This window comes from Durio zibethinus, chromosome 22, assembly GCF_047325235.1.
Source record: "Durio zibethinus cultivar Kanyao isolate XHJ-2024 chromosome 22, ASM4732523v1, whole genome shotgun sequence".
Taxonomy (NCBI): domain Eukaryota; kingdom Viridiplantae; phylum Streptophyta; class Magnoliopsida; order Malvales; family Malvaceae; genus Durio; species Durio zibethinus.
Genome location: NC_143183.1, coordinates 4,905,924 through 4,921,584, shown reverse-complemented (window position 1 = coordinate 4,921,584; position 15,661 = coordinate 4,905,924). Strand labels below are relative to the sequence as shown.

General features: G+C 34.7%; 1 protein-coding gene, 1 long non-coding RNA gene and 1 pseudogene across 2 annotated transcripts; 1 reads left to right on the top strand and 2 right to left on the bottom strand.

Annotated features, from left to right (window-relative positions):
• The first annotated feature begins 243 nt into the window (after positions 1–243).
• LOC111307046 (pentatricopeptide repeat-containing protein At4g14190, chloroplastic-like) lies at positions 244–1,448 on the top strand (annotated as a pseudogene).
• A 3,674-nt stretch (positions 1,449–5,122) lies between these two features.
• Positions 5,123–5,915, bottom strand: LOC111307045 (uncharacterized). Its single transcript, XR_016332198.1, has 2 exons — positions 5,636–5,915; positions 5,123–5,569 (listed from the first exon to the last, which is right to left on the bottom strand). It is a non-coding gene; the product is annotated as an uncharacterized LOC111307045 (long non-coding RNA).
• Positions 5,916–6,821: 906 nt separating this feature from the next.
• On the bottom strand, positions 6,822–15,443 carry LOC111307818 (protein transport protein SEC23 E-like). The gene is made up of 12 exons (XM_022906083.2): positions 14,460–15,443; positions 14,202–14,375; positions 13,246–13,407; positions 12,674–12,816; positions 11,841–11,916; positions 11,544–11,716; positions 11,319–11,400; positions 10,901–10,978; positions 10,356–10,517; positions 9,996–10,259; positions 8,769–8,873; positions 6,822–7,556 (listed from the first exon to the last, which is right to left on the bottom strand). Exons 1-12 carry the CDS (start codon positions 15,210–15,212, stop codon positions 7,410–7,412), a joined length of 2,319 nt encoding a protein of 772 aa, XP_022761818.2. The 5' UTR covers positions 15,213–15,443; the 3' UTR covers positions 6,822–7,409.
• Positions 15,444–15,661: the final 218 nt, after the last annotated feature.

Here is a 15,661-nt window from a genome sequence, read left to right as displayed (position 1 = left end):
TGATCTATTATTTTTACTAAGATTAAAAGCTAAAAAATAAAATATATATGTTTGAAAATTTTAAGAATGTTTTTTATAATCTAAATAAAATTATGAATAATTTTTTTAAAAAAATAAAAAACATAGAGTATCATAAACTATTTTTAAAATCATTGAATAAGAGTTTTTATAATTATAATTATAATTATTATATTTTATTATAAATTATGTAAAAAAAAAAAATTCACGACCGTGATGATCGCAATGACACCAACGATCTCCGTTATAGTCGAAAACGCGATAAATGTAATACGATCGAAAACGTGATTGCGACCACTATTTAAATCTTTGTTTGAACTATGAAAAGATTATAGTTTTGTTAGCTGAAGAGGGGAATGATGGATGAAGCAGTCGAGGCATTAAGAGAAATGGAGGATTATGGTCTTCAACCTTCTTTAGAGATTTTCAATTCAATAATCCATTCTTATGCTGGGAATGCAAAGTTTGATGAAGCTTTGGTTTTTCTCAGTGAGATGAAAGAAATTGGTTTGGCACCGGAAACAGACACATGATGGGCTAATTAAAGCATATGGAAACCATAAATATTTATGATGAAATAGGTACATGCTTGAAGACAATGGAATTGGATTGGTGCCCACCTGACCATTTTACCTATAACTAGCTTACCGTGCGTTTTCGTAGCGTGGGGGATAGCTCCAAAAAATGGAACGAGTTTATCGAAACGTGCTCTCGAAACAGATGAATTTGGAGTCTTCTTCTTTAGTTGCAATGCTTGAGGATTATGCAAACTTTGGGATTCTCAATAAGATGGAGGTCTATAGAAAGGTTGTGAACTTGACTACTTTAAAGGAGGATACAGTTAGGAAATAAGCCAGTGTTTAGCTCAGGAACTACATGTTTTCAAGATTAGATGATCTGGGTATTGATCTTTCTTCAAGAACTGGTAGAAATGATCTTGTTTGGTGTTTGCGCCTCCTTTCACATGCTTGTCTTTCGAGCTGAAAATGGATGAATTCTGTTATTCAGGAGATGGGTGAAGCAAAAGCTTCATGGAATGGAACAATCGCAAATATTATCTTGCTAGCTATATGAAGATGAAAATTTTCAAGCATTTCAGAATTTTACTTTCTCAAGTACCAAGCCATCGAGGAAGACCTGACATAGTCACTATTGGGATTTTATTTGATGCTATCAAGATTGGATTTGATGGGGCTGAAGTTTTAGAGACTTGGAGAAGGATGGGGCTTCTTTACAGAGCCATAGAGATGAACGCTGATCCTGTGGTTCTTACTGCATTTGGAAAGGGGCATTTTCTTAGAAATTGCGAAGAGGTGCCCTAGAACTTACAGCCAGGGAAGAGAAAAGATGGACACGTCACGTCCTTACTGATTTAGTAATTAAACACAAAGCAAAGTAGCATAGTGCAAAACTGTCCAACGAAGTCTGGATAAGCTAACCTGAAAGGCGATAGTTGTTATACCTCGCTGCAGAAGCATCACACTTTCTACAACGAAAACCGATAAACCCTTTCATTACTAGCAAGAATTGTGGACAATGATTAGTGACATCAATGAATCACCAAACCTAAGGTGAATCCTTCCTGGGACAGAATCTATTTGTTTCTACAATGCTCACTATTTTTCCTATCTTAAGTAAAAGTAAACCTTGCTGTGTTCACAATGAACAAATCTGATTCAGTCCCCTTGATCACATCTATCACTTTATGTAGAGAAAATAGTTTGCATAAGTAGAATTGATCTTCATTGTCATTATTGGTATTTTAGGTATGCTTTTATTTCTTTTACTATGTGCTTCAGTGTTTTCTTTCATTGCTTGTCTTAAAATTTTCTAATAAATTACATCTTGCTTTAGCCATGCAGTTAGTAATTCTTGTTCCAGTTTCATGTTACGCAATTGACATCCTCTGGCAATTGTTCATCTTTCATGCACCCAATGCACATAGATAGTAAACCATAAATTCAAGTAAAGTTCTTTTTGTTTTTCTGCCTATAAACAGCACATGCAAATCTAAACAGTGGAGCTTAAATTCCATTACTAGATTTACTAAGCAGTTGTGGTAGAAGCACAGCTGGTCAAAATGTTGGAACAGTAGGCACTGGCATTATAATGGCATTGAACAGATGAGCAACATTTAGTAAATTCCTGACGTACATTCGTAGATACAAACCACTAGATTATGAGAAAACAGTTCTGCACAATTTTACTTTCTGTTTTCACAAGGAGCAACCAGATGCCAAATCTGGATATCCTGGAACTGGTAGTGTTCTGATGGTGAGTTCACAGGTGATTATTAGGTCTTATGTTTGATGAAATTCAGCAAGGATGTTTCTTTTTGGTATTTCTCCTTAACTTTTCTGCTATAGCTGTGCTTATTCTTCAGGCGACGCACTTAGATATGTTAGCTATTAGTACCTAAGAAAGAGGTCCAGATAAAAAAAACAAAAAATTAAATGAAGATTGTCAACCATGTTAAGGTTCAGCTATTACCTTCCAATGTTGAAGTGTGGAAAAACATTTCTATTTCTTAAAACAATCTTTTGTTCCCAGAATTGGTGTCTGAAGATGACTGCGACATGATCAAGTGAATGAGACTCACAAACTTCACCCAGATCATCAGACCGGGAGACAATCTTCTGAACATGCTTGTCTGTGATACGTTCTTTACTGTTGTGTACTTGCGTTTTCTGCATGCCTACAACATGAAAAAGAACATGATTATAGTATATGGTCATCGACTCTCGACCAGCAAGAGAAATATACTTGAAACCATGTATTGGACAATAATGATTATTGTTGTTTATATTTATCAACAAACATACTTTTGTTTCATTTTCATTCTAGCATGGAGTGAACCCAACTATTGTGATAAGCAAAAGAAAAGAGAACAGAAAGTGCAAAATAATTAATGTTACCTGGAGCACATGATTAAGACTGGCTCTATGCTCTGCCTTCAACAATCCAGAGTTGAGGAGAGATCGAAATAAAAGCACCATCTCAGGGTTGACATCCATCACTTTTAAGATTTTCAATTATACCAGATACGGAAAGGTCATCAAACATGGTTCTCACCCACCCGGGTATTTTCTGAAGTTTTATCGATGCACGAGTTAGATGAACAGCTGGTTGTTATGACTAATGAATGATTTTGATGCTAAGCATGGAACTGTATCATTATATATAGATACGTAAATTTATAATTAGATTTAATAAAATAGTCCTCATTAATTTTTTTTTAACTAGGTAATTGGTCACCTAAAAAATTTATCATCTTAAGAAGCTCCTAAGCGTAATTATGAGTCCCTAAAAAAATAGGTTTGATCTACTAACCAAAACAAAATTCGAGAATTCAACAAAATTCGAGAATTCAATTGCATGTGGGAAATGTTATAGCATCCCCACATGTCCATCCTTACTAACCAAAATAAGATTCGAGAATTCGATTACACATGAGAAATGTTATAGTATCCCTATATGCTCATCTAAAGGATGTTACCATATTATTTTAAATTCATCCTAGGATTTTGATTCTAATGGTTTCAAATTTTTATATTGAAATATTGAAAATAATTCTTAAGATTCTTCTATCAATCTTGTAGAATTCTCAAAAATATTCTCTCACCTCAAGAGTATTTAAAAATCCTATTTGTTTTCTTGAAGTGGTTTCATTGTCGGAAAAATGTTTAGTTCTTATTCTTTTTTCTGTCAAAAATATATTTAATTATTCCATCATTTGGGTCAAATTAGAAATTTTTTAAAAAATTTTTGCATTATCCACCATTTGGACCTATTTAAAAAAAATTTTATTTATTTTTTTCGAAAAGAAAATAATATGACAATTATTTTTCTTAAATTTTTGTTTAAATTATTTTACCATTTTGGATAAATTTAAAGAAAATTTCTCACCTAGAGATTTCTTAAAAATTTACCATTTAAAATTTCTAAAAATCTCATCCTTAAATAATTATCAAATATTTTCAACCAAAATTTTATTTTTTATTATTTTATATTTTTTTTGTTTGAAAATAAATATTAATTATTGTTATTGAACTTTATCTAAATTATTCTACAATTTGGGACAAATTTAGAAAAAAATTTATAAAAATTTATCATTTAAAATTTCTGTAAATTCTATCATTGGATAATTAATATTTATTCTCAAAATTTATTTTATATATTTTTTTTATTTTTATTAAATTAAATTATGCAAAAATACTAAAGGAAAAAAAACAAACATAAAAATAAATTAAAAAAATACCAAAAAAAAAGACGAAACGGCTCGGTTGGGAATTCAACGCGACACGGCTTCAGACACAGAAAACGGCTCGGAGCTCGACTCAGGAGCTCGGTTCGGCTAGGTTGGGATGGGGGTTGACGAAACGGGTTATACTCGGGTCAGATTACCCGAATAAAAACACATGGATCCTAAAATTTTCTTAAGGCGAAAACGACACATTATATAAAAGGCAGCTCACAACCTTTTTCCTCAAATTTCACCTACCCCTCTTTCCCCCTTTCTTTCCTCTCATTTCTTTTTAACCCGGTTGAATCTCCGGTTGAATATCAATCGGATTCTGGAAAATACCATCAGACGGTCATCGAAAAATTCAAACTTCGTCGGAATCTTCACCGGATTTTAAAAATTCTTGTCGAAAAACTCAACTAATGTCGAAAAAGTGGTCAAAAAATTCAACTGGCATAAAAAAATTCATTGTAAATTGAAAATTTTCGTCGGAATCTGAAAATTTTTTAGATTTTTTTAGCAAAATTCTTTTTTTCCCCTAAACCCAAAAATCTTTGAAAAACCTTTTTGATTGCTTTCTACTTGTGATTTTTTTATTTTTGTTTCTGTGTTTTTTTTTTTTTGTATCCAAGGCTTTATTTATAAGATTCAAATTCCAGAACCTTAAACCAATTGGGATTTCAATTCCCTTTAAACTCAATCTCTAATTCTAAATTTATCACAACCTTAATAACCCAAAAAAAAAAAAAAAAAACCCTAAGCAAATCCAATCACTTAATTTTTCATTTTTTTTAATTGTTTTAATTTTTCATTTTTTTAATTGTTTTAATTTTTAATTTTTTAATTAATAAAAATAAACACTTTGGACAAATCGGAGTGTCTACAAACTGCCATACACAGCCATTTCCTCCACAATTAGTCTGTACAGGTTACTTTTCGCAACTCCTGATTCCTGCATGTCCAGCTCTTCTCACCCTAAAATTACAGATAAGCAGAGGCAACAGTTCATTGCCACCATAATATCATAGTTAAACACCCAACCTTCTAATACAGTCATTATGGACATTAGGTAACCCATGAAGAATTGTAACTCCTCATGTTTCTTTTTTTTCTGTTATGATATTCCTGAAAGAAACTCCAGAAGGCAAGTTGAAGCCACAAGCTTGACCATTGGAGACCCGAAATGTATCATCCTGCACAAATCATGACAGTGAATGTTGATTGTAGAAACTGGTGGTATCATATTTGGTGATATGAGGAAACTTTGACAGTCCACAACCTCTGGTAGAACAGCATCCAAGCTGACAACTTTTAACAGACAAGTTAGTTCTCACATCATGGATTTATACAGGAGCATTATAAGAAGGTGCTTACCATCTTAAAGAAAAGTAGTGTAACGAAAGCCAAAAGATCAGACTTTCCCCAGAGCTTGTTACCTCATCATACTCTATTAGAGCAGGTCCTCTTTGAAGAGACAACCTGGACTGTACTGTTGATGGTAGAGATCAAGGAAGCATTAAAAATTATGCTTTTGGAAGCCTCAATGAATGCTTGGTTGGAAGATGATGCAAAATCAAGGAAGAATGACCACCAAAAGTAAACCTTCATGATTCGAACCATACTTTCTAACTGCAGGAATTAAGCAGTATATCAACTACAAAAAAGTAAAAGACCCATTAATTTCCTGAAACCATTAGTACTCATAAAGAAGAAAACTGACATGGTAACCCCGTAAGAGTCAGATCGAGCGGCCCTGTGGCGTCGGGAGGGAGAGGGTGGCCCGGTGGCCCTGCGAGCATTGGATAACAGCTTGTTCTTGATCGAGAGAGGAGACGTCCGGTTCTTGCGAATCTTCGAATAACATTTTCGTAGAGAAAGCAGATGGTTTTGAATTTTAGCGGCAGTGGGGCTTTTTCTTCGTTTTTCATATTCCAAATTATTTTTTTCTTATCTTTCCTATTACTTGTTCATTTTTTGTTCGCCCCTCCTTCTAACATTGTTTCTTCTCTTTTCAGTCTATCAAATTTTATACATTCTTTCAATTCAAATATATAAGATAAAACATAAAAATATTACATTAACAATCACAATTTCGTACTTTAATTCATTATCAAACATTTATTTTACACAAAAATTATAATATCACCAAAAATAGTTTTTTTTAATTCATATAGAATTTTTATTAAAAATTTTTAATAAAATTTTAAATCATATCTTTTATTTTTATTAAATTCTTATTAATTTTGTAAAATGTTTTTATTAAAATTTTAAATCATCTTTTTTAAAATATATGAAACATGATCTATCTAAAATTACCAAATCTGTTAAGAAAGCCATTATTTAAGCAGGTTCATTTCCATTAGCAGGTATAAAATGATGATAAACTATAAAAACTTGCATAAAATTTGCAAAAGAACTAAAGGAAAATAAAATAAATAAAAATAGAAGCACCATGATCAAACAAAATTCCTGATTCCATCAGCTTCTGGCTTACCAAGCCAGGAAAGAAAAAGGGAAGAATGAAGTTTGGAACGGAGGATGTCAAACTCACACGAGTAAATAAATAAATAAAACCAAGTCAAATAAATTACTAGAATACTTTGAATTTTGAACAAAACAAAATGACCCATGTTCATTTAACTTCTCAACCTATAGGAGTCTTGACCCCCCCAACGAGTATACATGAACTGAAACTCAGTACACAAACACATTCACTGTGACCTGATTCAATACAAGATGATAAAAAAAAAAAATTTTTAAATTCTATCAAAATATATTCCTCTAATTGTCCCCGCTACTGAAACAGGGATCCTCAAACATACATTCTTATCCTACCTTCCTTTCCCCCTGTAAATCTAAAAACTCAACTAACCTCTTTGTTGCATTGCATCTCTTCTTTGTTCAAGGAAAGCCAATACCTCCCTCCCTCCCTCCCTCCCTCGCCGACACCCCCGAAAATAATGAAAATGATATGTGCTATCCTTACTTTTCAAATATTGTGGGGATACCCGACCTCTCATTTGTAAAATTGATGGAGAGAAAGGAAAAGAACCGAATGGAACAGAGAGGACATAAGACAGGATATAGAACTCACACCGAGGGAATTTCCCATACCTAAAAATCCATGTCTTTCAACCATTTTCTACAATCAAGATTGCACAGCCAACCTCTGAAGATGCTCAAAGAAGACTTGTAAGCTTACATCATCCGTGAAGATTACATCTGATCCAGCAGCTATATCGGTGGAATTATTGTATGTTGCTGATGGGTTCAACTTTGCCAATAAAAATCTTGCCTGCACAAGGATAACAAAATAAGCCCCTTGGTAATGGTAAAAAAACCAATTTAAGGGTACCGAATACCAAGTTCAGCCTCTAAGGTAAAATACTGAATTGGCTATGGGAAGTATAAAAAAAAGGGGATGCGGAAGGAGGGCATTCAACTGCGAATATTAGAAACTTTGGCTCAGCAGACCAAGTCAGAAGGTCATTCATGGATCCAAAGAGGCAAAGCCACAACGATGACAACTCTTTTTTTTTTTTTTCATGCATTCGAGGAATTCGGCAAGGTTCAATTCAGCCAAACCCATTAAACTTAAGGGCTGACCACAACCATTACATCGTGAATGAGGGCTTCACAACATGGAACACCGATATTCCTAGAAAACAGTGCATAGGAAAAACATGCAACCACATAATACTGCTAAATCGTAAATGATTTTCCCCAAGTGCCTCTTAAGTTTATGTAAAAAAGGTGAAACTCATACTAAGGGACAAGGATAGCTCAAGACAGCCTTGATTTTAAAAATCATTATTTGATAACATTTAGGAATAAATTCACATGATGATATTCCAAACTTATGAACACAATCCATAGGCCAAAAAAAAAGAACTAAAACAGTTAGTAAGTTCCCTAATCTACTGCTAACCTGTTCAAGTTCACAATAAATATTTGAATAATGGAATAAGGAAATATTAAGATAAACATTTGCTGATACCCAAATGCAACATCAAACTAAAGTGGAAAGGTAGAGATGAAAATAAAACTAGATGAACAGAAGAATATAGTGATCATATCATAGCGGGGAAAAAATTTATCAAAGCTAAACCCCTGGAAGGTACTATGAACCAGAAATGCTGATTAATCAAGCTAAATTGATGAAACAATAAAAAATTTGTGATTGCTACCTTAACTAATATTTATCTTCTGAGAATTTGTCACAAAGAGTTCAAAGCAAAGGCAAACCAGTTTGCACCCTAGGTTTAACAATTATTAAAAAAAAAAAAAAGGTGTCCTTAAAAGTGTACTCAATTTGAGCACATTTAATAAGTGTACTCAATTTTCTGAAAGATAGTGTTGGAAATTTCATGAATAATTCAGTATGAAGCAAAACTCCGTATAGCACATACAATACCTAAAAATGATAAAATTCACAAGGGTAAATCTAGGACACATTTTTATATTTCCAAAAAATATAAAAAAGAAAGTGCTGATGAAATATACCGACCTGGGATCCATGTTGATCACATACAACCAATCTAGGGACAGGGAAGCGTTCCCGAATAATCATTTGGGAATCAGCCTGGGGTGCTTGCAAAAGCTGTGCAAACGCCTGTTAAAACAAACAAGTTTTAGACAACAAAATAATAGACCGTAAACATAGAAATTGGGTAGTAAACACTGGAACTTAAGTGGTGTTATAACTTCATTGAAGAACCAGCAAATTCCCAACAATCTAATATAATATTGCAATTTGAAGCTCAACATATAAAGGAGATTGCAAAAGAAACATGCCATTACCGTATCCCAGGAAAAAGGCCCCCATGTTCTTCTACAAGACAACTTTTAACTCTTCCAAATAACAGAAGTGGGAAAAGTAGAAGAAGCACATCTCGTAGGAGAAATTAATAGTTCAAAGCCAGATAATAGGTTATAAGCTACCAAATGAGGTTGTAGAAAGTCAGTAGCAAATACAAAAATGATCATGGAAGTTTTTAAGTCAATCTAAGGCTTTTAGAAGAATAAGGAGACAGATTAAACCAGGCTATATAAAGCACACTGCCCAGTGAAATAGCACTATCTTACTGGCATCCCCTCCTATAGTTTAGAGTACAAAACTAAAAACAAACATAAAATGAGCAATTCTTTAGCTAAAAAATGAGGCATTATAAAGTATGCATAAAACACTTCATTAATCATATAAACTGGTTCAATATGTGATGCCAGGAGTCATTTCAACAAGCACAACTATGCACCAGACTCCTCCTAGAAAGCATACTTTATTTTAGAATAAAAAAATCAAAATCTTCTAAATTACATAGTCAGAGAGGTAGCAGATCATATTTCATTTTGAGAGCTGCACGGTGGTGGTACCAAGGGTTTACTTCTGTCAGTAGTTTAGGATAAAATTCTCACAAGAATCAGTAAAATCAAAATAAGAATAATAAAGCATTCTTTCAGGCTTAAAGAGACCTCAAAATCAGTACTACTACAGCTTCAGTTGATCCCAAAGTGATCAAAGTTATTATCTTAATGAAACAGGATGCCCCAAAATCAGTACTACTACAGCTTCAGTTGATCCCAAAGTGATCAAAGTTATTATCTTAATGAAACGGGATGCCCAACATCGGGCATGTTTATTGAAAGTCACTTTTGCACATTATGAATGTAATGTTTCTAAATAAATCTTTACATTAAGCTCTAGATTAAGGTAGTACGAACAAAATGAGAATACCTGATGTTCAGGCTGATGCTGATAACCCATGTTGCGCCACTGCGCTATTGTCATACCATGGAAAACAACAATACTGAAATATGAATCCAGCAAGAGAATACGATCAGCTGAAATGGAAGCCACGTCCAATAATGCTGGTTGGGGCAGTGAGTTGAATGAATATGATATTAATGATGGTTGAATCATAACAGCAGCATTCGTAATGTTTTCCCTGTTTAATAACATGCGAAAATAGGCAGTCTCATCTGGACTGTTGTTAAAAACCTGCCACAGAAAAGGACAGAAAGAAAGCCCAAATATAAGCGTAGGTCAATTAGATATTATAAGAAAGGCAGGAAATTAGAAAAAAGAAACAGTTACCTGTACAAATTGTGACCGCCGCAGATTAAACATAAACTGAGGAAACAAAGAAAAACAAGAGTTTAATGTAAATGATGATGGATCATCCTTCCGATAGTCGCCAAATCTGGAACAAAGTCGTATGAGATTCCGATCTAACCACCGTGTAGCATCAAACCCCTCCTAAATTAAAGAAAAAAAAGGTAATTAGGAAAGGGTTAAGCAATTAATAAACAAGTGATTAGAAGCAACATATAAACATCTTATTATGATTGCAAAGAGCCAACAAAAAATATACAGAAAATATAGTAAGAAGGGAAGGTCATGTCTAGGAGGAAAGCAAGTAGAGAGAACTGCTAAACACTAGGGTACAGGGTTAAGAGAGAAAGTTCTTATCCATATTCTATAACATGAAAACAGAATAAGAGTGGAAATGATTCGTTAACAATAGCATAATGAACTAAGCAGCAGGTATCAACTAAATATATTATAGGTTGACAGTGGATATGTTCAAACAAGAAATACGGTAAATGGTAGACAATTGAATAGAAAACTTTTTAAATTACCTCTATCTCCATTTTCAGAGAAGCTATTCTTGCCATTACAACAGCCGCAGTTTCTTGATCAAAACTTTGTACTAATTCCTAGAAAGGAGATATTATTCACAGTTAGCATAAATTATTTCCAACAAATTCTCCAACAAACATGATTATCATATATGACTATTACAGTATCCAGACCAAGACACAATGGCAGTGATATTTATACACATCAGCTGACCTACCAATGTCCAAATTCAACATTCCCTACCCCCCGCCCACCCACACACACACATAAAAAAAGCCCCTTTCAATATGACCAAACAGGACATATCTAACAAAACACAAAATGGGATGAAATGGCAGAAATGAAAATTTTACACTTACCTGTTATTTAGACAGCTTTAACAACCAAAAGTACAAAAATGAGAGAATCTAAACTAACCTCTGCACTAACAGCACTGTCTACCCATCGTCTTGTCACAGTCGTAACTCGAAGCATTGTTTTACCTTCAGGGTCTTGATAACTGCAATTAGATAAACATGACAATGAAATTACTAAACCAACAAAATGAAATTACTCAACCAACAAAGTAAAAAAGAAACAATCAAACATATTTAATTCTAAGGAAAATAAAGAGAACCCTTTTGAGTAGTTCAGGCAACAGACCTTGTAAGAAACTGCAAATAGAGCTGTGGATTTGCGGTTCCTGGAACATTTGATCGCTCAGTTGATGTAAGATCAAATAAAACCGTCAAACACGTACTCTTGTCAAGGCCACACATCTTCCATGCTGTAGTGTTCCCCTCCCCAATGATGGTGTCAGCGACATTAGGTCCTTTCTGCAACACTCATAGTAATCAGATCAAATCCCCATAAATAGAAGTAAATTCAGTCTACTGTTTAGACTTTGTGTCTGTTTCGAGAGAAAGTGCGAAATGTTATGAAATTGTTAAATGGCCCAACCTTCTCTAAAGATGTGCAAGGTCCAATGACCCCCTGAATTTTGATGTCTTTTGAACAGTTGATCTCAAGCATGCCACTAGAAGGAAAAAAACAAGGAGCTTATAATGAGTTTCAAATTTATACTATAGCTCAAATAGTTGATATTCCTGGGTGCTCCAAACCATGCCATAACGATTCATAAGTAGAGATAACACACACAGATACAAAAACTTAAGCTAAAGCAGGACCAAATAAATTAATATCATGGGCACCCATTTGATGCAGAGAGTTCATTTATCACAATCAGCAATAAATAAAATCAGGAATTTAACAGAAATGAACGATAACACGCTCACCGCCACATGGTAATACTTACACTACTTTCAATGATGCAAGCAACTACATTTGCAAAATTTAGAAAAACCTATGAAGCCAATAGAGTAATGCCAATTGGCCAAAAAAAAAAATAGAGTAATGCCAACACAGAATACGAGTGTAACAGTGTTTAATCATTTTCACAAATGCTACTTTGTGCAATTTGATAAATTTGTGCTTCGCTTCCTGAAGAATAACAAGGTCAGCAAGCTTTTAGGTCAAAAATTTACTTTCCTAACAGCAGCATCACCTAGTCCAGGACGGTATCACAACTAAGTTAAAGGTGAAGTGGGTAGTTGGAACATCTAGAACTCAAACAAATAACACAAGGACAACAAGAACTCAAACATAAATGTAAATTGGCCACTTAAGAATGCAACTATATAGTTATTTATCAACAACCATGGATTAGAGAAGAGAAAAGTAAGTTAAAAAGTTGAAAAGGAATGAGAAGCTTTGGTGTGGTAACAAGAACTAACTTAAAACAAAGGCCAAGAGACTGTTCTCCATCCTCGAACACACGCTTGAAAGAGTCTTTAAATACAGAATGACCAAAACTTTCAGCTAGAACAACAAGGCCACCTGTTCTTTCTACTGCAACTTTCATTTCAGAAACCCCAACCTGAGAACACACAAAACCCCATTACATTATGAATATTGTTAATGTCTGAAGTTATTAGCATCCACCTAAAATAAATGATTTGCACCCACGGTAGACAGAATAACTATTAGCATCCACAGTTTTTACAACATTAAACATTTACATTACAAGCTACCAATAAAAAGAAGCATGCAAAAAGCAAGCCTTAGTTTTGCATGAAGACTGATTTATAAACAAAAAAGAACTACAGATTTTGTCGCCATCCTTTTTAAAAAGAAGTGATACAACTTCTAACAGTTTGGACAGAAGAAGGAAGCAGACACATTAGAGATATAACTCCTAACTTAAGCATATTGAAGCAATCAACGTAGATCTGGCATAGAGACTGATTTATGAACAAAAAAGGAGTTTAAATATAATTAGAGAACCTAAAAGGTGGCCAAGACAGACCTGATCAAGTGCAGATGCAAAAAGGTCTAGTACATGACCCTGGCTGACCAGCTGTTTTGCAAGACTATCATAAAATTTAACTGCTTTCTTAAAATAAGGTGCAGCATCCTTATCAAGATCTTTATGGGAACGTACAGGTTCTGACAAGTCTTTTGAAACAATCTGCAAAAATCATATAATCAGTATCATCTCGATGACAACCAAATATGTTAATAAAAATTAAAAAAGAAGTAATTCTCAAATTAAGATTATTTACTTAATCTCCCTTTTCTCAATTAAATCATTGTTGAGTACAGATTATTCCTAAAAGTACAGGGTACTTAAGAACGACACTCATCTTGCACAAAGAAACAGTAAACATTAAGGGGATGAGCTATATGAAACTATAAAGGTGACATGAAAGTTGGCCAAATCAAACAAAAACGGGCCTCCAAACATGGCCCTGTTTCATATTACAATGGGCTCCAGTTGTTGCGCTCAGACTATAAAGCCATTTTTGCTTTTGTTTGGATAGCCTGCGCATTCATCAAATAGCATCCCCAGAGAAACATGGGACAGGACCTTCTAATTATTTAAAAAAAAAAAAAATAGTTATAACCATAAAGAAAAGGAAAATGCACCAATATATTCCTGCGAATAGAACTTTTTGGATTGCAGCGAAAGAAAGGTCATTCTAATTACAACAAACCATACCCATATCAACCATGACATTATTTATTTGTAACATATATAAACTACCTTATAATTCAATAGAAAACAAATGGTAAATGCCTTACTATCAGCTATATAAATTTGGTTTGTATCATTTAACCGTGGACCACCAACATTATTCTTTTTTGGCATTTCATACAGCCAATCCCAGAATTATGTGATATCAGACTTAGTTGTTGTTGAATCATTTAACCATGGAATAAGTAAAATTTCAGAAAGCTAAACAAAGAATTTAATAGCATTACCGTGCCCGGTCCTTCAGTACATGGACCACCAACCAGTGCAATAATCCTAGCACCAGTTCCAGGCAAGCACGCCCCAAGCAATCCTGCTGCAACACTTAAGGCCACTCCGGTGCACCTGCATGCCCTGTGCCCTGCTTGTACAGGCCATTGATCCGTTTGCAACTCATCCAACAGCTACGTTAAAATCAATCAACCACTTAAATTAAAAAATATATATATCTTAAAATGAATTCCCACCACAAACAAATCAAAACGCACCGAATCGAGCGTGTATTCGCAATCAGAAGCAGGCAACAGAAAGCGGTTAATGCCCGTATTTGTGTACCCATTTTGCAGGCCTTTCGGATACCCAGCGGTTGGCCGCCGCCCAACAGCACCAAGGCCTAACTGCTCCAACACCTGCTCCTTGGAAATCTCCTTACTACCCCTGAAAACATAGACCTTCGACATATCCGAGAACCCCAATTCATGGACATGAGCCTGAGTCCCAAACGAAACGAACCCGACAAGCGCGTGTTCTGGCAACAATCCAAGAGCCTGCTTCATCGCCGATTTAACAAACCCAAGCTCTTCCTCGATCATGCACGTATCCAACACGAACACAAACACTGGTGGCAATTGAGGAGCATTGGAAGGGTTGTTTGGATCGGGATTCGGTTGGAGTGTGTATTGCACGGTGGTGAATTGCGGGTAGAGTTCGCCGGGGAGGTTCGTTTCGGAGATCATGGCATAGTGAGGCGGAAAATGGTTGCGCTGGTAACAGAACGGGCAGATCCAGATCTTGGCGGTGAAGTCAACGCGGGCAAAGGCGTTGAGAGCGCCGGAACAGGTCTTGCATCGTAGAGGAGCGTAAGGTAGGGTCGGAATATCCGGGTGTGAACGGATCGGAGCGATGGATGCGGCTAACGGAATCACACACTTACTCGCTTCGACTTTGGTGCGTGGCCAAACATTCCACGTCATCCGTACTGCGTCTATCCCTTCGGGATCCATGTTAGCCATTTCCGACATGGTTGAAAATTATTTGAAAAATTGAAAACAATTCTTCACTTTTTTAGGTTTTTTGGATTATATTTGATTAGTAATTTAGGAATTGAATGAAAATTTTGGTTTTTTTTTCTTTTTTGGGTTTTTTTTTCCTTTTTTTTTCTGATTTTGGGCGACCCCCACGAGAATCCGGAGAGAAAGGGGTCACCGAGAAACAAAGAGAGAACGGAGTAGTAGTTGTTCTTGAAAAGAAATATGAGATTTGGGTTTGAGCTAAAAAGTGGGTATTTAAAGGAGATGATCTGTAATTACGGGACGTTGTGCGCTTTCCATTTCCATTATTGTGCCGATGCATTAGGATTTTTTTTTAATTAATTTTAGTACCCAAAAGAAAAAAAAAATCTGAATTTGTGCTCCAATATTCAATGTACAATTTTAAAAAATAAATAAATAAACAATCCTTTTAAATACTT